General features: G+C 42.3%; 1 protein-coding gene across 6 annotated transcripts; it reads right to left on the reverse strand.

Annotated features, from left to right (window-relative positions):
• Positions 1-3,673: 3,673 nt before the first annotated feature.
• On the reverse strand, positions 3,674-21,194 carry LOC141945511 (uncharacterized). 6 transcript variants are annotated; one of them, XM_074873840.1, is made up of 13 exons: positions 20,808-20,948; positions 20,282-20,394; positions 19,570-19,620; positions 17,886-17,963; positions 17,427-17,585; positions 15,883-15,990; positions 14,096-14,258; positions 13,043-13,149; positions 12,734-12,926; positions 11,988-12,094; positions 6,079-6,277; positions 5,470-5,564; positions 3,674-5,388 (listed from the first exon to the last, which is right to left on the reverse strand). In XM_074873840.1, the coding sequence occupies exons 2-13, from the start codon at positions 20,288-20,290 to the stop codon at positions 4,645-4,647; spliced, it is 2,013 nt and encodes a 670-aa protein (XP_074729941.1). In that variant the 5' UTR covers positions 20,291-20,394; positions 20,808-20,948; the 3' UTR covers positions 3,674-4,644. The 6 variants fall into 6 exon arrangements, with proteins under 6 accessions (XP_074729941.1, XP_074729940.1, XP_074729945.1 ...); XM_074873839.1 differs by having other exon boundaries at positions 20,799-20,948; XM_074873844.1 differs by lacking the exons at positions 20,282-20,394; positions 20,808-20,948 and adding an exon at positions 21,073-21,194.
• Positions 21,195-21,426: the final 232 nt, after the last annotated feature.

Here is a 21,426-nt window from a genome sequence, read left to right on the forward strand (position 1 = left end):
CCCTTCTCCTGCACAACTGGGTCCAAGCAACAGCACTGCCATCTGTACGGACTGCGCTCAGCATGTGATGGGTTTCCCCCTCTATGGTGTCAGCAATTTAAGGAGTATGAAATTTTTTCACCTGCACAAAGATAACTTTGTTTTTCCAGTATTTTATACAGCTTCTTTTTTGGTAAAGTACTCTGTGTAGCAAGTCTTGATCCATACTGCTCCTATTACAAAGGTGGTAGCAGTAACAAGTGGGAAAATCCACAAAAAAATGGCTTTAATGCAGTGCTCCAGCAGCAGTGGTTGTTGCCATTAGAGGTAGTATTTCTTCTTAACCAAGTTACTTTTAGGAGATTTCTTTAAAGGTCATTAATGAGTGTCAGGAGACAAAGAAAAGCTGTGTTAGGCGAAGCAGAAAAAGGGACTTGTTCTCCAGCAGATGTTCTGCAGCTAAGGAAAAAGTAAGTACAACCAGACCAAGCTCTGTCAATTCTGAATTGCTGTGCAGTTTTGACTCGATTTTTCTTTTTTTAAAAAAAATAATAATTAAAATTAATCCTTTTTTTTTCCTCTTAGCCAAGTTGTCTGGTTATCTTCAAGCTGCCTGCTGCAGAAATCAGGGAAGACTCCCATCCTCTAATGGTAGGTGAAAATGGTCAAGTATCTACTATGCTCTTAAATGAGAGGGATGGAAAAGGTCCTTTTATCAGCAGCTGCAGCAGATTGGAGGGTAGAAGCCCAAAGGACAAGAAATTAGTTATTTTGAATGAAATTGGATAGAAGCCACGTATCTCGTAAACACCCACCAGCCATACTAAACGCGAGGGAAGAAGCCACCACAGAAATGTTGTGCAACAGAGAAGGAATTTCCCCAGTGTCAGCTTGGCCCGGCTCTACAGCTGCTTTTCTTTCTCACAAGATGTGCTACAAAACAGGGACATGTGTGTTTGTTTCTGGGAGCCTCCTGAGAGCCTCAGCTCCTCCGGATACACCGACTGCTAAATTCATCTCCTCTCTCCTAGTGGGAGTACGTCCCCATCCGACCCCAGCGGGCTGCAGGTACTGACTCACTGACCACCCTCAGCTGGTGACTATTGCCTGTTTTCATCTGGGTTTTATTATTCTGAGTCTCCAGTGTGGCTGGATGAAGACGTAAGCCTAAAAGTTGCCTTAAAAAAAATTTTTTAAAAATGTGTAGGGAAAATAAATAGTGTTACTAGCAAATAACTCATTCTTTAAGTAAGACACACAGCTCCCAAAAGTAGCAAGTACTTCTTCCTTAAGAAAATGTCACTCTGGCATCACAATCCTTCAGGAGAAGTGACAGGTCTTTTGTAGTATGTGCTTTTTAAACAAATGCTCCGATAAAGTTTCAATGCAACTCAAAGGTGGCAGAGGCAGTTTTGACAACAATTAAACCTGCAGGAAGGTCTTTTTCCCTCACGGAACAACCCCCTTCCTGCAGGAATCGAATCCATCTTTTACATTGCATAATTAGATGTGCAGGTACAATGGGGAGGAAGGGAGGCTTTGTCCTCCTTTCCCCAGCACCAGAGCAGCGCTTTGTGTCAGTGATGGTGAAAGGACTCCAGTAAATCATTCCTCCTCCATCCACCTCCCCCATCCCCTCTGGTCAACAAGGAGATTGCTTTTGCCTCCAAATTGTACAATATTCTCCTGCTAAGGGACGTCGAATTGCCTCTCAAATCCTCAGGATTTCAGGTGACAGCAAATGGTCCTTACCCCCCTGACTGTACTGGGGTGCTGCCAGGAACCAGGCTCAGACTCTTCGATTTGTGACCTTTTTTATTATTTTTTAGGCTTTGTCAGTAGGAGTCATGCCTCAAGTCAAAATTAGGCTTTGTATTTTTACAACATGAACTGTTACATATCCCCTTCTGGCAAAGGGCAGCAAGCGTCAGCACAGCAGTAAGGACAAATATTTTCTTGAGGTCCCATGAGCAAATTCTCTATTCAAATTAAAAGCGCAAACCTGACGCTGAGAATCCTGAGTCAGCAGCGATGGTTTAGATCTAGGAATAACATCTGATCTGGTTTCCCAGATATTTTCCAATATACACAACAACTAAATGCCTTTGTCAAGTGGAGTTTAATAGATACAGCAGTGCTTTGCTTGCCATAAAAATAACTGTGAGAATGAGCTGGCAAGTCTCTTACCAGACCTATTACTGATTTGGTTTGTTGTGTTTGTTTAAGTATTCATGGCAATGACAAAATCAGACTTTTTCTCTTAAACATCTCTTGTTTTCCATGGTATCTGCATCATGAAGGAACAAATACATGCTTCACTTCAGATGTTATTCTGCTGAAATGCTGTTTATATTTTTACAGCAAGCACTAGTCTATCCTGGTGGATCACAGCTTTTTTTCCTGCTACAGAAACCAGGTTCCTCTGTGGGGTTAAAACTTAAAGAGTAGCTTGGTCACAGGCCCATACATGCCACAGCCTCTCTACTACCACTAGTAAAGCCCCTGTGCTGCCCTGCCCTTGCACTGCTACAAGGAACCATCAAAAGTGACAAAGGTGGCGTGTTTCTGGCCAATGCCGCTGCAAATCCAACAAGAAAAAGTAGCCTTGGAAATCCAGGAGCATAACAATAGCTACTATTTACTAATCCACCCAGGTCCCTAGTTACTAGGCACTCCATAAACACAAACCAACCAACGCATAGCTCTTTTTGTCTAAAGAAATGACATCCTCGGTATGAGACGAGAGAGAGCAGATGGGAGAGCACCAGGAAACAATGAGACCACACGGGCTGGTGGGTGAGAAGGGCCCCAGCGCTCGGCAGCCAAGCACTGCCAAGGACGTGGTGGCAAAGGGGAGTTCTGTGAGCAAATCAGAAGAGGAGCTGTTACAGCTGAACCAGGATTCAACAATAAAATTTTATTCAACTGTCATGTTTTCAAGATCGTAAGTTTTTGACTGAAAATTGTTCAGGAAAAACAACTTGCTTGCCAGACCTGAATGACACCTGTACCAGCACTGCAAACTGTTCTGTTGTCAAACTCAGCTCAAAAAAGCAATGCTCAGCCAGTAGTAACCAGTCAGGATTCAAACTAACACCAGTGCCACTGGTTTACCAGTCTAGCCCTTAACATTTATTGAAGTGAACAGGAAATACTAATGCTGAGTCAGAAAAAAATGAGGCTCTTCAGAGAAGACCAATCAGGACACTAGTAAAGAGCACTAATTTCATTAAAGGATTATCCTTCATGGAGGATTTTCTCTCTTACAAGGTTGAAAAACTTCCCATCGTTGTTTAAGCCCTACGGGGAGCACCCAAACAGCCCTGCGCCCCGCAGGGAGCAGAAGAGGGGCTCTTCCAGGGCCTGACTGTGGGCACTGGTCTTCACCCCCCCCCCTCCAGCCCCCTTGGTGAACCTACAAGGGAATTTGGAAGAGATTAAAGACTTAATGCTTTAAATACTTACTACTCCCCCCCTTCCAATTCAGCAAAGTACTTAAGCTCATCATCTTCCCACTTTGACAGTGTATTTTAACACACAGCACTGTCACTAGTTTAACAACTTTATCTTTCATTGGCATAATTGCAATGGATAATCAGTCATGACAAGAAAATGCCTAAAGCATTTCTTAGGCTTTAGGTTTGGGCTTTCAACCAAAAGTCTGGGGGTTGGTTAAAAGAACACAGACACGATATTTTGTATAACTAATTTCTTTAATGGCATAAAAAAACTTTAAACTTTTCCTGCACATAAGACAAACGAGCTGGTGCTCTGTATGTTTTGACAAAGTATTCTGAACACACTGATATCACAAAATAAAGGCTAAACTAGGATGGGCATTTGGACCCTTGTAGTGGATAGAGAAACATATTTGCATAAACAGAATCTGATTCGAAAGTCTAAATGTTCCAAGATTTTCACATCAAAACTTCGGGTATACTTTCATGTCTAAATAACATGCTGTCAAGCGATGCTGCAGATGCCGTTACAGCTGGAAAAAAACCCGTTATTGCTCCTATGAAAACAAACTCGCTTATTTTCTGCTGTCAACAACTTCCAATGCCATCTTCTAAGGTCTTTCTTGGGACATGACAAGCCTGGAAATTCAATAAGCATTCCATCCCCTCAAGTGTCAAAGCTCTGTCTTGTTCACGCACCTCTGTAAGAACTTCCTTCTGCAGATACAGGCAACAGAAAAAGGCCACCAGTCCTGTTTTCAGTGGTCATCTCCTTGCACGAAGAAACAAAACTCAGCTTCAATGCAGTATTTCATATCAGGTTGGCTCTGGCTCACCCAGCTTGGTCAGTCTGACTTCTTGTGCTAATGAGAACTCTTTAAAAAAATTCTGTCCTCATCATACAGTCCCTGACAGCAAGATAAGCGCGCATGTGCTCGAAATGCAGCCCAAAAAAGGAAAAAGGAGGCTGTACCTAGACAGAGGCCTAACTTCTTTGGTCTCTAAGCTCATGAGAGATACAGAGATCATTTATTTCCTGTTCTGAACTTAATTTGGTATTTGGGGGGAATGGGCTCGTTCACCCTGGCGTGCAGACGGCCCAGCCTGCGGTGGGAGAACTGCAACAGATCTGCAGTGAGCCAGAGGTGCACAGGTCGAACCACCTCTATCAGAAGCACAGTGTGTAAACACCACGAACACTAACTTTCTACCTGCGTTGCAACAGGCTCTGAACCTTACTGCTCACATCCTTTGTAAAATCAAAAATCTCCTGAGCATCTCCTATAATGTCAATGTGAGTATCATAAGGAATGACCAAAACAGAAGGGTAATAGGGCTTTAGACTTTTACAGGCCAATTTATATCTCCGCCTTTCATCTCTGGTGTGCTCCTTAAAGTAGATCTTTTCTTTACGTAAAACTTCATGGAGTTTTATAGACTGATTTTCAATTTTCTCTTTGACTCTTAATACCTGTCCAGCATCAGACCTACTTCCAGCATTCTCAATATACACTGTAGTTATATCACCATCAGTGATGTCAGAAACTACAACATTACCATTTACTACAAATATCCTGGGAAAAAGGTACTTCATGTAGTGATATGTATCTGTGTCAAGAACAACCACCTGTTTTTCCCCATCCTCATCATGAACGGAATTACTCGTCTTCATGGTAAGTCTGTGTTGCTGTAGCCTCCTCCGTGGTCTCTGATGGGACTGACTTTCTTCTTTTTTGTCCTCCTCTGAAAGGGATTTTGCTTTCAGTAAGAGAAAGTCTCTTAGCAATTTGATTGCTGGAAATGACCCTTGAACAGAAATGTGCCCATTAGATTGCAAAGGCCCAAAGCTCAAAGCTGTGCTCTTCTTTTTAAGTTCTTGTATCAGATCTTCTAAAACAAATTGATCTTTGAAAATAGACATATTGAGGACAGACGTGACAGAGCTGAAGACCTAGGATTTTGAATTAGAGAAGTTAAGTAATGGTTAACACAGCAATGGAAGTACAACTAGGTAAGCTATGAATGAGCTTACGTTTTCACAGTAACGGGTTACTTTCAGCGGGTAGTATCTGGACAGCCTCTTGTCTTCTAGCCGATGTTCATCCTTCTTTAGAACACTCTCTACAACTAAAGAGAAAGCCACATTCACTTGTTGAGCCGTAAGATAACGTGTCCTTGCAAGTCTGATGGCAGAACTCTTCACGGGTGTTTTTCTCTTGATGCTTTCCCTAACAATTTCCCATACATACGCACAGGCAATTCAATACTCTGGCCTAATATTTTATGTATTACTCAAATTGTTCAGAGAGGGACAGAAGCCCGTCTTCTTAGAACATTAACTGGCAGAGATTTATGCTCAAAAGCCTGACTACAAAAATTCTATCTGTTATGCACAGTATAAATTTATTCCTAAAAACAAACATAACAAACGCTTTGCATGAAACTTGTTCAGAGTCGTGACTTCAACGAACAGAAATAAAATCCTAAAATTTTGACTGACTAAAGGACAGGCATTACTCTCCCAGTTCTATGAAATCCTAGTATCAGTAAACAATTTAAAATTATTAGTTTTAGGGTTAACATTCTAGGGCTAGTTCTTTAGGAGACAGCTGTATTTACTATAGTAGAGTAAGCTAAATACCTTCTTGGTCTTCAAAAGTTACAAATGCAACTCCTTTTTTCCTTGTTGGATAGACCACTTCTTCCACGTCTCCACCATTATTCTTCGACATTTGGAAATGAATCGTCAGGATGTCAGCCATGATGTCATTGTGCAGAAGGCCATCTGGAACACCAGTGATGACAACTGTCCTTGCCGATTTAGCAGCTTGTCCTGTTGCCTGCGCACAGAGACACAGCACGCTGTAACCTCACAGAGCACCCAACCTCCCAGAGAGCTTACCCAGGTTACCCACATTCACCCTCGGCGCTGCAGTGACCCTCCTTCCTTTTGCACAGACAACACATGCACCGAGCAGGCAATTAAGAAGATTGCTGAATCAGATTTCCGTGAACGCCAGACTCCCTCAGGCACCTTCACATTACTGTGCAGTAGAAAGCAGCCTGACTCTCAAGTATAATTCACGCTCTCTCAGTATCTTCTTTTCTCAGAACAGTAAAAATTAGAACGAAATTTAAGTTTCTCAAATGAAAGGTCCAGTGTCACACCGATAAGGTTGTTTCCTCTGATTCTAATATTCAAAATCTGAAGAGAATGAAAAATTTTAATTGCGTGTACCATTCAGTAAGGATTCTTTTCAGAGTGTAGGGGTCAGATTCACACTGTCCTTACTTGTTAAATTCATGAGAGCTGGGATCTAGGGTTGTGCCCTGACTCATCTCTCTCCACTTATTAAATGGATAACCTTGTTAAATTGGAACTTAATCCCAGTCATCTGAGACTCGCAGTGCATAAAACAACTAACTACACACATGATTTTCATCAAAGCCAAACCTCCCAATGCTGCAAACATGAAACCCATCCTAAATAGGATTCGCATCCACAACTTGTTAAGAAAAGCATATTTTCTTTCCATTCTTATTGCACAGACATAAACAGTAATATTTCACTGGGAATATCACAGCAAAATTACTGCAAATGGTGGAACACTGAGTAAAATTTGTAACAGTTCACTGACTTTTTGGAAGAAAGAAAATAATTTAGTATGTTTGCATGGCAGCGTTCACGGGAATGACCTGTCAATAACTTCAGAGCGACTGTACTCAAGGTCAGTCACTCCATCTAAATTCTTTAGACTTCTCTTACAAAGTTTCTTCTGGGCCTGCATAAAACATTAGGGCCAGCACAGCAATTACAAAGCCTGCAGAATGTGCTGCCGGGGGCGAATGCCTTGTAGACCACCACCGCGGCGTTTCTGAAGGGAGCGAGGAGGCAGATTCAGTGAGACTGTGCAGCCATGCAAGCTTTTAATTCATAAAGGCATGAGGCCTTCTTTTATCACCCATCAAATTTAAAGAGCCAGGAGCTTTAATTATATTAGGCAATTATTTTGGTGGTAATGTTCGTGTGAAAGCAAGTTTCTGCACTAATGAGACAACATGAAGAGAATATAAACAGGGTGCTTCCAAGATTGACAGCGCTTTACACAGGATTTTCTCACGCTTCACTCAGCCGATGCAGCCCCTGCACGAGCGGGAGCGCTCAGCTGCCAGACAGCATCTCGCACCTTGCCAGCTGGTATTTTGGAGCAACGCTCGTGCCTACTATTGGGGTTAGAAAAAAACCCCGTGAACATACACTTCGTTTGAGCTGAATCGCTTCTAAGGCGCGTCTGCGTTCAGTGACTGCTGCCAGAGAGAAATATGGGGCTGCGAGAGGTGCGGGCAGGTCGGGGAGAGGAGCACAGCGACGCTGGTCGCTGTGGACCGCAGCATCCTCCCGCTCATTTTCACGTTTCTTGGCAAATCTGCTACATGGATCAACGCTGACAAGAGAACGGGTATGAATACTTACCCACAGCCCTCATCACAGAATCATCTAGGTTGGAAAAGACCTTGAAAATCATCTAGTCCAACCATTAATCATCGGTTCTTGCTGTTATTTAATAAATGGAAATATTAATACTAGTGAGAGGGAAATCAGACCTGTAGCTACCACTAACTGGGGGGCCAGGACAGCAGGCCGCGGCAGACGGTGTTGCTGTGCGAGCACCGACTATTTCTTCCGTGCGAGAGCCAAGCGTGGGCCGGCCACGATTCACTCGTTCCCTTCATGCCGCCGTTACTTTCAACCCCCTGAGGCTTTTAACAAGCGGGGCAGGAACAGGCCGCTCTCTCCACCCCGGCTGGCGGGACCAGCCCGCAGGCCCGGGGAGCGCCGCTGTGAGGGGGCTCCGGAGGCGGGAAGGCCCCGGGAGCGCCGCTGTGAGGCGGCTCCGAGGCGGGAAAGCCCGGGCTCTCCCCGGGCCTCACGGCAGCGTCCCCCGCCCTTTCCCCGAAACCTCCCGGCCCTTCCCCTGGGAGCGACGCAGCCTCCCGCCGCCCCGGTCCCACACGGGACGGCGGCGCTCCCCCCCTGGCCCTTCCCGCCCCCCTCCCCGCCCTCCGCAGGGACTTGCCATGGCCGTCGCTCCGCCGAGGTGGGGCTCCCGGGGGCCCCTGTGGAGGGCGGCGGCTGTCTCCCGAGCGGCGGCCAGGCCCGGGCCGCCGCCTCCGCTGCGGGGGCACTGAGGGGCGGGAGGGCTCGGCCCGCCCCGGCCTGACGGCGAAACGGAAAGCGAAACGGCGGGCCCTGCGTTCCGGCGGCGGGGGGGGCCTCCACCCGGCAGCTCGGAAGTAATACCCCGATTTTCACAAAAAATCGGCCGGTGTCTGGGCTTGCTGGTCGTTCCCCCACCACCGCCCGATACCCCCTTCACCGTGTCCCCTCAGCGGGGCGCAGTACCGGCCGGCTCCCCGCCAGGACCTGCAGGTAGCACAGGTATGAAAAAGTCACAGCTTTTCTTCAAACTTCCAAAGATAACTTCACTCCAGTAGGTAAAAAGAAGGATATTGCCATTTCTAGAAACATCACCTAAATTCTGTATTGCTTTTCATTATTAAAAGAGTTTTCCAGCCTTTATGTGGCACCACTACTGCTTTAAAATTTAAACAGTATAATCAAGAGAAAACCGAGACATTTACAAATACTGATTGTCTTAAAATGTTACTTAAAATCTCATTTTATGTACTTAAAACCTGTAGCTTCTCACCACTCCCACACACTGTGATACCTTACAAGACTTTTAAACTTCTTCCCGTTTTTCAGGATTTACTTCTCAACACTTATCAGTGAGGTATGGTTCAAATTCATGACGTTTTTTAACTTCATCAGGCTTTTCCCCACTTTCTTTTCAAGGCATCTGATCTTACCAACATTTTAAGGCTGTTACATGCAGAAGTATGCAATCTCCATAAATACTCCAGTACTACTACTTTCTTCTAATTATTTCATAATTGTCATGTAATCAAGCTATGGCTGTGCATGCACTAAACAGTAAGAGGTGCTACAGTCACACGTATCTCACCCAACAGTAAATGAAAAATCAACTGTGGTGCTGGCAGCCTTTTAGTTCCCCATATTCAACTGCACCTATTGCCTACTAACAGTTTCTTTAGAAAAATAATACCTGAGGTATATCTGTAGTGTTCTTCTTGCACTAGTTTCGTGCACTGTCCTTTTCCTGCATACTAAGATGTCAAATACTATGCAAAAAAGTTATTTTCAATGTTAGACCCATGCTACTTTGAAGTTATGATTATTGTTGCCAAACCCTTTCAGCCCCCAAGCATAGCAAATAAAAAGGATGACAGCAGAAAAGGAAAAACATTCCTTCTTGGAAAATAAATCCTTCTCTGACTTTGCATTTCCATTTTATTTCAAAGATCTTTTTACAATGACAACTGGAAGGATGAACTGGAAACAAAAGGGGGACTTTACACACCGAAAAATTAATTTGCCCTAAACTTTATGACTTTTTCCAACTGACCACTCTCCACATACCCTCCCAGAGCCAGCAGCCTGGCCAGTCACACGCACCAAAACGGACACAGCGTTCACCATCAACCTCTTTCCCCAGCATTGTTACAAAGCAATCTGTTTCAGACAAAGAATCATCTCAATTCTTAACTGTAATACTTTAAAGTAAGCAAAATCATGGACAAAAATGAGGAAAAATGCAATTGTAAAAGCAAATCTTAAAACCAAACAATAAACCAGGTTATTAACTCATCAGAAGCTCAAGCAGAGTTTGTATCAGGCGCTAGAAGTAACAGCGTTTCAACAGCTAAAAGCAGTATTACTGCTGTGGCACTTCTTATAAGGTGCAATTTCTTGAGTAAATCTGTGGTGTTTTCACACTCTCCCTTTTTCTATTTTAATTTTATCACTAATTTGATAACATGGATTTTATGAAATTACAGGATAACTGCTTTCTGGTATCTGAGTTACAGCAGCACACAGCAAGCTTAGCAGGACTGGAGTTTGCCAGAGCTACTCAAGAAGCAGGTGTGTGAAGACGCTTTTGATTGGGATTACATGTGGCTTTTGTAAACAAAATGTGAGAAGGAGTAGATTTATCCCACACTGCAGTATCTGTGACCGATCTAAAAATTTGCAAGATACAAATTTTCAGAAAGTAATCTTTGATTAAGTTTCAAGTGCTGGTAAAGGCTTTTTCTATGACTAATCAGGAACCTTTGGAACACAAAGCAGTGAGTTTTACTGAATTCCTGTGCAAAGTCTGTGCCGTTACACAAATCAGAAAGACAGGTAGTTCTTCTTTTACAAGTATAAATTTCAGAACATTAAAGCACAATGTCCGCATAACTTCCTGTGCCTCTGATGAAGCAAAAATGGAGAACTTCAAGAGTTCAAGCTATAATTTTCTATATGGCATTCTAAGTATCCTCCTCAAAACAAACACATGCTACTCCTTTTGATACATATTTGATTTTCTCTATTTCCCCACCACTATTACTGGGCTTTTGAAAATGAATTTCGATCATGTCCTGTACACTTTCCTCATCATCTTCCATTTCTTGAATTCCCTTCAACAGAATGGTCTTCCTAGAAATCCCACAATAGAGCTATTGAGGAAAGAAAAACAAACTTGGATTACACATCAGCTGTTGCACGTACATCCAAAGGAACTGACAAATACTGGAAATAAACATTTTCTTGATCAGATGTGGCTAGGATCTTTGATTACATTTTAAGACTTTGGACAGTGTGGTGTATTTCTGTCACTGAAAAGAGCAGGAGTTCTGAACTCCATCATATGCTACCGAGTTCAACAGGCAATGCACCCAGCCTCCTTAGCCCGTGTCCTACACTCCTTAATGCACACACACACTGGATTTGGGGATCTCTGATGACTCGAGGCAGCATCACTCCATAAAAATCCATGCCAATACATGATACACACCTGCAAAGAATGCTGCTGTATCGCATAAACACACGCGCTCTAGCCAATGCTTTAATTATAAAGGCCTGATTATATACACAATACTGACTTGATTACAATCTATTCATACAAAGTAGAAGACAATTTCAGTGAGAATATGATGAGCAAGCAGACTGGTGTTTCAGGAAAAGAAGTCATTATTTGGGTTGAATGAATGAAAAAAAATGAATGAGCATATGTTTCATAGAACAACAAGGGTCTCTGCTGAGACTATCAACAAGGCCTCTCATTAGGGATGAGTACGACAGCGCTTTGTGACTGCAAAAAACGTTGTGTCTACTATTAACCTACTTCACAAACAATTCAGTATCTGTCTCCTGTCTAGCACAGACATTATGGTAAGTAATGATATAATTTGATCAAGGAAAGACATGCACACCCTTTTAAAATAAATTATAGCTTTCACACTGCAAAACCTAAGATTATCAGCGGAGCAGCATATAGCAGACTCACACTTGCTATTAAGTTTCATAAAGTGCATGACACAAAAGTCTCTGCAGTCCTCAGCGCTGAAAATTCTGCCTGTACCTCGTATTTCCCACGTACCTTTTCAATTTAGGGGTTAGCCTGGATTAGATTCTCTTACCTGAAACTTTTCCAAGTGTACATCGGTGTTTGGGGACACAGAAAGCCTACAGCACCTTCCATTTACAAAGAAAGGATATTTGGTACATCTCACGAAGCTGTTAGCTGCTGTAATGGAGAATGAGAAAAAGAGGAGTAAGAGTAATGTAATCTAAAATGCACTTTGTAAGCATACCGAAAAACAGACCTATATGGATTTGGAAAGTAATATATGATAGCACACTTGTAGATTCTTCATATGCATTTTGAAAAAAGTTTGTCATTTCCAAAAAAGCAAAATCATTAAATACCCACAAAAGCTTCTCAAATAAATCTAAAGCAGCTGTTCTAAATGGATGTGGCTCCACTCATCTTCACAGAATTTCGTACAGTTGGGCAATCTGAATGCCTGTCCAACTTCATTGTCATGAAACAAGAGCTAAAATCAAACACATTTTCCTAATTTTCTTTCTGCAATATAAGTGTCCAGCAATGCAAAGAAAAAATAGGTTTTCGACAAAGTTAAGAAAGAAAGAAAGCTCATAAACTGCATAACAGGTCATGTTTGATCAAAAAGGAATATGATGAAATACTGCTTTATTTACGGATGTGTGGGTGAACCCACATCTTTTCCAGATCTACTTAACTCTCCGTGGGAAGCATTTGCTACATTCAGTGGTTAACAGAGAATGTAATATGGAATGGAATGGAATGCAGAATGGACAATAGAGCCTGTACATCTAGCTAACAAAATATTACATACTATACCTCCAGGTGTGAGGAATGTAATAACAGCTGTTCTAGATGGCTTGTCATAGCTCACATTTTCTACTTCTCCTCCTCCTCCCAGTTCAGATTTGTAGAAATTCAGCTCTAATTTGTCTCTCATCCAGTCTTCAGGAATGGATAGCTCAGGTATTTCTGAAACGTTGATCTTCTTTCCAGATATAGTGACATGGAGCTAAAAAATAATTTTTTTGTGCACTTTGTGACTGAAAACACCCAAGAAACCTGAACTTAAAGCTTTTTAAGTAGTGCAAGTTCATATCTTTATAGTTTCATATTTCAGTTGATTACCTCAAATCTGATTCCCATGTCAAGTGTAAAAGGCTTCACTCTCACATCTGCTGTTTTGTTGTCCAGGTTCACAGTATGCTTACCCATTTTTATCAGTCTCTGGGCAACTAAGGAAAATCACAAGTTTTTGAGTATGAAAAGCCTTGTTTAATCATTATAAAACAAAAACTATTCCCCATACTCTTAAGCAAAATCTCCCTTTGCATCAATAAAGGAGAAATAAATAACAGTTAGGCAACCAGATCCCACTATCCATGTCTACAGGCATAAAATCTCACTGGTTATAGGCAACAGGTAAAATATATACAATCTTTAGAGTAGGATAGAATAGCAGAATCCTTATGCTGTCAAAAGATGCTCTCACTGTATCACATATTAATACCAGACTTCTTGTATTTCATTTAAAATATCTTTAGATGAAAACCACATGACTACCAGGTGCAGAGAATGCCTCTGAGTGGTTAGATTTCAGCTGAAAGAAATGAATCGGACACCAGCTTTCTATCTGGAATATCCTTGTGTAACTGAGTCACCCACTAAGCAGGCCCAGCCAGACTGCCTGCAGGCTCCTTGCAGGCAGGCACCAGGCTGTCGGAGCAGTGAGCATCTCAGCGGGAAGCAGGCAAGTTCCAGACTGCACCATCCCTCTGTCCTCTCAGATCTACCCATCATCTGATGTGTACCCTTAACCATCATAACTGCTGTCAGCATAAGGTACTGCCCAGAGTAAAGAAAATAATCAAATTCTGCTGTCAAAACATTTTGAATCATTCTTGACAATACTCTGTGAGGTAGAAACATATTCCCAATTTCAAACACAAAGTATTGTTTGTATTAGCTGAGAGCAGAAGTCTGGTAATCCAACAAAAACATGCAGAGCGCTCACAAGAATTTTCTTCTACTGATTGGTATCATAATAGTGAAAGGTTCTCTGAGTATTCTTTCTTTGGCTGTCATCAATTTTTTTTTCCCAAAATGTCTGTGTAAATCTTTTCCCTCTGGCAATAAAATACATCAGAGACATTAATTTTATTCTTAAAATATGCAACATACCTTCTTCATCTTCAAAAGTAATCAGAGCCTGGTTTTGATTCAGTCTGAATGGGATTTTTGTAGTTACACCAAAAACACAGTGCGTATTCATATCTGGATTATCATCCGTCATGTCTTCCATGTGAGTGAACTTCACTTTCATTTCTGCTACCTTTTTTTTAATCTAATATTTTAGAATCAAGATAGGGAAAAAAAAAGTAATTTCTGTAATTTACTGCAGAACACAAAAATGAATGGTAGTCTTTCCTTGAAGTGCTACATATATTTGGGGTTTTTTTAACGTCTAACAGTCAGGCAGACTGAAGTCATGGCTGGTAAAACAGGTGTAACTCTTAACTAAACTGACTAGTTGTACTTGTCTATTCCTGGAATTTTTGTCAATGAGATGTTTGGTTTCTTTTTTCCCTTTGATTAACTTGATGATACACAGTAAAAATTCAACTGAGTTCACAGGGATTTCCACCCGCAGAAGCAGAATAGTTTTGGTATCTAAAATTTGCAAAATGCAAGTATCAGAGTCACCTGTGCTGTCATTTATTTTTGCCTAATCCATCACTGCTCTACAGGAATGGGAAGTCTGTGAATAAACAGCCTTTATAGTTTCGTATGTCGCCATCTTAGTAAAATAGGTAAGAATATCCAAGTGTTTTATAACTAGGGTAGATTAAAACTGTTCATGCAAACATTGGTTAGGAAAGGCTGCTCTGATAGACTTGAGGGGTTTTCTTCCCCTTTATATAACTATTTCACAATAAAACCCTGTGTAGAAGAAAAATCCTGTTTATGTCAAGACAAAATAACCAGAATAATGAAAGCATTTCTGCCACCTATCTTTGAAACTAGCATCTGATCTGTGAGCCCACTTTCCTTCCATTCCCTCTACAGCCAATGGAAAGAGAGTCACTCTTCCTAAAGATAATTCAGACACTGGGTGTAGGCCCCTGTTCACACAGAATCTCCTTCTAGAGGAGCCTTGCCCTGTGCAACGACTGCATAGGAAATTTAGGAGGCTGGACTTAACTGACATCTCCTAAACTTAGAAATGTAATTTAGAAATCTAAAGCTAATATCATAATATTGTGAACACTAAACAAGGTAACACTTGGGCAGAGTTTCAATCTCCGTATAAACAAAAAATGATCACAGTTTTCATCTTACTGTAAATTCCCCAAAATACTTGGTTTTGTTCCAATTCGTAATGAAAACGGGTTTTTAAAAGCTGAAGTTTCAGCCGGAGAAGTTCCAATTTCTGAACATCCCAGAATCTGCAGCAGTTTCACCAAAAGGCACTTTGGAACCTGAGTTTAAATCTATTTAGTATCACTAATATTTACCTGGCTTTAAATTGAGTTATTTCTGATTTGGAGTAACATGAGAGAGGCTATAATCAAGTCAAGCTCAGTATAGGTTAAAATAAATGCTACATTTGCCATATAATGGATTTATTCCCTTTCTTCTATCCTTTTGCCCAAGAAATATAAAATGAGAGTACTTGAGAATTACTAATGCTATGTGTATTTTTTATTCCGGTGTCATCCACCTAATAATTTTCTGCTTGTCTTCATCCCTCATGTTTTCAATATCTCACATACTTGTATTTATTTCCATATCCTTAGCTTGCTTCACATTATCTTCCAGGTAAAATAAGAAAATAAAACTTCAAGCTATATTTTATATTGAAATCAGTAGAGGTTCAAGTGCTGAACAACTGGCCCCAGCAGTCTAGAACCAACAACATAAAAATGTGCCCTTCCAAAAGACAAACTGCAAAATATTTCAAACTTTACTTGACCATCCTGTGAAAGCACTGAACGACATTCTGCAAGGTCTTCTTTGAGCTTTTCAATTTCTTTCTTCAGCTCAGCGTTTTCTTGGTTTAGTGCACAGAGTTCTCTCTACAGCCCAAAAAGTATTAAATGCAAAATTAAATGCACAGAAGACAAAAATATATGTCAGCAAAATCTGTAGACATTAGAAACTGTTTCAACTTCTAATTATTCTACGTGACAGCCACGCATGATACATTTTTTGCATAGCTTTAACTATCTGCAAGGTAAATTCACTCACTGAGGAGAGGTTTCAGCCAAAATAAATTACAGTAAGAGGGTTTTGAAAAGAGGCATTAGTGTTTCCAAGCACATACAGTGCATCATAAATTGCACAGCACTTTTCACAGTTATGTCAGTTCCTTACACAGGCCTATGTCAACAGACAAACATTTTAATTTTTGTACCACGTGTGACCTTAGTAAATGTTACTCCCTTTTCTGAGAAGTTTACCAGGTGAGGACAGTTTCTGACACACTGCTACTCTTCCCTCTTTATACTTCTTCAGCAAGGAAGAGAAACATCTCTTCTACCTCCTATCTGCTACATACTTCCTCCACATCAATAAATCCTAAACAGGCAAAAGCCCAGGTAACTAAATCCAGTATTTCCTGGACAGGGAACACAACAGAATGAGAAGGAAACAGCAGATGTAGTTAGCTCCAGTCATCCACAATTAGAAGATGGCTCCTTTAAAGTCATTAACCACTTGAGACAGCTATACCAGTTCCCATCAACTGAAGATAATGGAAAACAAAAAGCCAGATGATGATAATGACCTCTTCTGGGTATTAAATACAAACATTTATTATTGTACAAACAAAACCAGCTTTTGGAAAATCTCACGCCAACCTGAATGTACCTAACCTATTCATTATATTTTAATAGCTTGTAATATCAAAACCATAATTTCTCAGCAGTGATTTACAGGCCAAACCAAACTTCACTGAAACCACCTCCTTGACAGCCTATGGAAACTTACCCTATTACTGTACCAACGACTGCACATGGCACGTTGAGGTAATGAACAAATTAGCTTTAGAACCAATTAGTTCTAGAAAGAAGACCCCTCTTCAAACAGGTTCTGGCTGTTGTCCAGCTCACTGTCACTTAAATGCTAATCCCTTGGGTGTTGTAATGTTTTACAAAACGGGCTGGGAGTTGACAAAGCAGTGGAATCAACCCTTTCAATTTTATCTGCATCACACAAAACTGAAACTCATCCATTAGTGGAGAATCTTGGAAGAGGAAGGCTGGTTTTGTCAGTCTTCATCTTCTATACAAAAGGTCTCAGTTTTGCCTTCACTCTCCCAACATTGCCATGACTTTTTTTTATTGCACCAGTTCTTAATCTGCCACTGAAAAACTGTGTAGAACATTCTACTGGTCTGCAAACCAGTAAAGACAGTTTACTGAAAAGGAATATTACTCTTATTTTCTGTAATCAAGACCACCTTCACAACTCTCCCCAAATACTAACAACTATGAGTAAGCCTACTCCATACCTCACGGGAGTCCCTAAACATAATAATGTCCTTATGCTGTTTCTCTTGAAAGTTCTTTAGCTTTATCAGCTCCTCCCCTGCTTTAACATACTCTTCATCAGCATTTGATTTAGAGAGAAGAAGGTCAGCTTTTGTTTCTTCAGCTTTTTCCACTCTTTCCTGGATAGTAAAAAGAAAAAGATTTAAATTTTTTTTTTCTTCCACAGGAGCAAACAAAACCTCAAGTAAGCCCTTTAAATTTGTTTGTTTTTAATACTTTGGATAAATATTTTTCCTAGATTTACAAGTGTAGTTACGACTGAGATCAACACAAGCATGTACCACTGAAGAATAGAGAACAAGTTAGGCAAACATGTTACAACTGGGGGAGAGCTGATTTGGTTTTAGAAGGATGGACTAACAGTTTTCCAAGTAACTTTCAGCTAATTTCCATGATTCTATGTGCTTTATAGAACTTGCCTTCCATTTCTTCAGTTCTTTTTTAAGTGTTTCCATCTCATCTTCTGATGTGTTAAAAGAGTCAGGGGTTATCATAATCTGGAGAGAAAAGAAGAGGCACACAGGTTTTCCCCCCCATTAGGCAATAACTCAGATACACTAAACAATTCAAATGAATCTTCAAACTGAAAAAAAAAACCAAAACAACACTCTGCAGTTGGATGAAGCATTTTGTCATGGTAGTTTTCAACATATGTCCATTAATGAAAGTTCATTGTATTTTGCCTGTGTGCCCATTTGCTGTTTTCCTCCAATTATGCAGGCAAGATATGAGGTGAGTCAAACATTCTGAGAGACTGATTATATTTCATAATTAAGTCTTCCTAGAATCTGTATGCCAGAGGACAGCATATGCCACATATTTTTTAAAAAATGAGTTCAGACACTTAGGCCAAATCACTGAACTATTTTAATGGCTGGACAGGACAAAAATATAAGAAAAGAGGTCCTGGTCAGTAATCATTATTTGCTAGCTATCCAACTGAAAATATTCACAGGCTAATGTTTTGATAAATAATAAAAGCAGGTTGTCTCTATGTTCTTCCACAGGGAACTAAGCCCATCCGACCCTCAAAGGTTTATCTATATGCTTTCTCAGCAGTTCCTCTGACAGAATGTATAAAGATCTCACAGATCTCATGAGAAAAAAATTTCAAAACGGGATGCTTCCAACTCAGGGAGATTGGACAATAAAAGATAATATCAAGCAGGAGCAAGGTGATAAAAGAAGCATTTCAGAATTAAAGTACTTCAGGGCAGAAATTCACAATCATGGGTAAACTACAACTGGATAAAGGCCAAGAAGAGAGAAAATCTCTTCTGCTCTGTTTTGTTTCTATGGCTGCAATATTCTGCAGAAAAGACAAAAAAAATCCAAAGAGACCTGTTGAAACAATCCCTCCCTTTTACTTAAGATTACATAAAACTTGAATGTGAACCATGAAATTTAGGCATGGAAAAGGTCTAAACTAGATAATCTTGTCAATTCTCTTGATAATGCTGGGTATTTCCTAAAAACAATAAAATATAAACTAAATTTTTCCACTACTTTGTCCAGTTTCAAATGCCTATTAAGCAACAGGGAAATCCCCATCTGCGTATAACTTAAAACCGGAAAAAAAAAAGCCTTTGCTCCAGGGATTGAGTGCAGGAAAGTAGGAGGATGCACGTGCCACAGCTGGAAGCTGATAAGAAAGGATGTCTGTTTTTTACTGAAAATTGGTCTAAGACAACAGTTTTCAACCTGAAAGAATTAAAAAAAAAAAAAAAGGAAAATGCAAGAAATCCCAGGGAAAGTCCCATCCAAACTACCTGTCACACTGCAAGAACTGAATCAAGGGAGGCACCAGGAAAAAGGAAATTCCCCTAAGAAACTTCTACAGAGCCAGATGAGCAAATGAGGTAGGACAGGAAAATTCCAACAGAATCTCTAATGCAGACACTTTGGAATGGGACTCTCCCTATGGAAACAGGAGGTGGGAATGAGGAATGTCCAAAGTATTAAAGGATGGAAGAAGGTGAGACAAAAAGTTTCATAAGCACAGCGCTAGCACTAGGACCTAGCAGTCCTAGCACAAAACTTCATTCAGAGATACTATTGTCAAATACAGATCTTTTTCCAGACAGCACATTAGGAAATACTTACAAAATCATTATCTTTTAAAGATAGCTGGGGACTTGTTAAATTCATTGAAACCTGAGGGAACAAGGAAAAAAATAACACCACTGTGTATATCGGCTTTTTTTTTTGCAGCAGAATAGAATACCAGAAAGGAATACCAGAAGCTGTGTTGAGCTAAAAGAATTTTTAAATGTAAATGCTTTTTTTATAGGTAAAAGTGATATATATTGGATATCTGAAGCCTCCTTCCTTACTAAGTATAAAAACCAGAGACGTGAGAAATTCTGCATTGCACAACTTGAATTTGTCTCTCCTGAAACTTATGCACTTACCTTTATGCTACTTTTGTATTGTTATACACATACCTACATCCTCCATGCTCTTTGATTAAGAGATATAACCCTTAAACCTGCTTAACACAAATGAAAACACTTCCTTTACACAGCAGATACTGTAAAATCTGGAATCTGTTGTCACAACATTTTGTGAAGAAAGAAAAAAGGAATTTAGACAAATTCAGAGGCCACTGATGCAGAAACAGATGCTAAGGTGCACAGGTTCCCAAGCAAATCTATCCTGTGGGTGCTGGGGCAGCGCAAAGGGCTTCACACCATGGGTTAGACACTCTCTTACGCAGCGTTGTCTAACAACTGTCAAGACCCGAGTAGCCAGCAGCCCAGCACCCTGACCCGGCTGGGCGTTTCTGAGCTTGGTTTTTACCGGACACCACCATTACCTGTTGCATTCAACAACGAGGCTTGAAATTGAGGGCATCTTTGGTTAGTGATCCAGGAATCCCTCTCTGGTTTGTGTCAAGTAACCAAAATTTACTGATTTATGTACGGATTCCTGATTGAGGAAAGTGAAAGTAGCGTAACTGGAAAACATCCTCACTTAGCTTCTCCACCGGACAGCCCAGCCCGCAGCTATCCAGAGGCCCAGGTCTGTGCCGCCAAGCCTTCTCATGTGGCCTGGGTGACCCAAAACGCGGCTCCCGGCCGGGCTCGAAGCTCCAGCAGCCCAACCGCCGGCGCCAGACCCTCGCCTCCGCGGGTGAGAGCAGGGAGCGCGTCCCAGCCACCCTCTCCCGTGCGGGGACCCCGCTCCCACCCCGGGGCCGCGGGGAAGGCCGCACCAGCCCGGGTGTCTGCAAAGAGGCCGAGGCTCGCTGCCCGGCGAGGGCGAGCACCGGCGGCCAGCGGGCTGAGCGCACAGGAGGCTTCCCGGGGCTGAGGACGCAAACCGGGACTCACACAACTCACAGCAGCCGCGGGTCCCTGCGGAGGCAGCCGGCCGCGCCGCGACCGGCGACAGCTCCTGTGCCGCAGCCCCTCAGCTCGCAGCCGGGCTCCCCACAACTCCTCCGGTCCCTGCCGAGACACCTCCCCGCTGCCACCGGGGCCGCCCGCTTTCGCTTTCGCTTTCCCGCTGGCGGAAGAGTGGCCGGCGGGGCCCCCCCACAACTCCCCCCAGACACCCCCCCCCCCCCCCCCCCCCCCATCCCACCCCCGGCCCTGTCACACTTACGGGGCGGCGGCGGGGAGCCCGGGTCCGGGTCCCCGCGGGCGATGCCGCTCCTCTTCCTCGAAAAGACGTGGAGGAAGCAGGCGCCGTCCTCCGTCGCCTCCTCCCCGCGGCGGAAAGGCGGCCTCCAGCCTCCCCTCAGCCCCGGAGGGGCACGGCCCCGCCGGCAGCACCCCGCAGCTAGCCGGGCCTCGGCTTCGGAGCCCGGAGGCATCCCCGGTAGATAGCCCGTGGGCTGCACCCCCGTGTAGCATCCTACTGAAAATGGGAAAAATCCCAGAAAAAGTAGGGAGCGGGTGGGCTGGGGGAGGCAGCTCGTTGCTGTGTCTTCAGGGAGGGCACGGAGGCTTCAAGTCG

This window comes from Strix uralensis, chromosome 6 (genome assembly GCF_047716275.1).
Source record: "Strix uralensis isolate ZFMK-TIS-50842 chromosome 6, bStrUra1, whole genome shotgun sequence".
In the NCBI taxonomy this organism is placed as follows: Eukaryota; Metazoa; Chordata; class Aves; order Strigiformes; family Strigidae; genus Strix; species Strix uralensis.

Bases quoted from the DNA above. Each gene is read 5' to 3' on its own strand.
- LOC141945511 (XM_074873840.1), bottom strand. The intron at 15,991-17,426 runs GTATGGAGTAGG...TTTGGGCTGTAG, and splicing joins TGTTTAGGGACTCCCGTGAG to AGAGAACTCTGTGCACTAAA. The intron at 5,565-6,078 runs GTATTTAGCTTA...CTTTCTCTTTAG, and splicing joins AACTTTTGAAGACCAAGAAG to TTGTAGAGAGTGTTCTAAAG.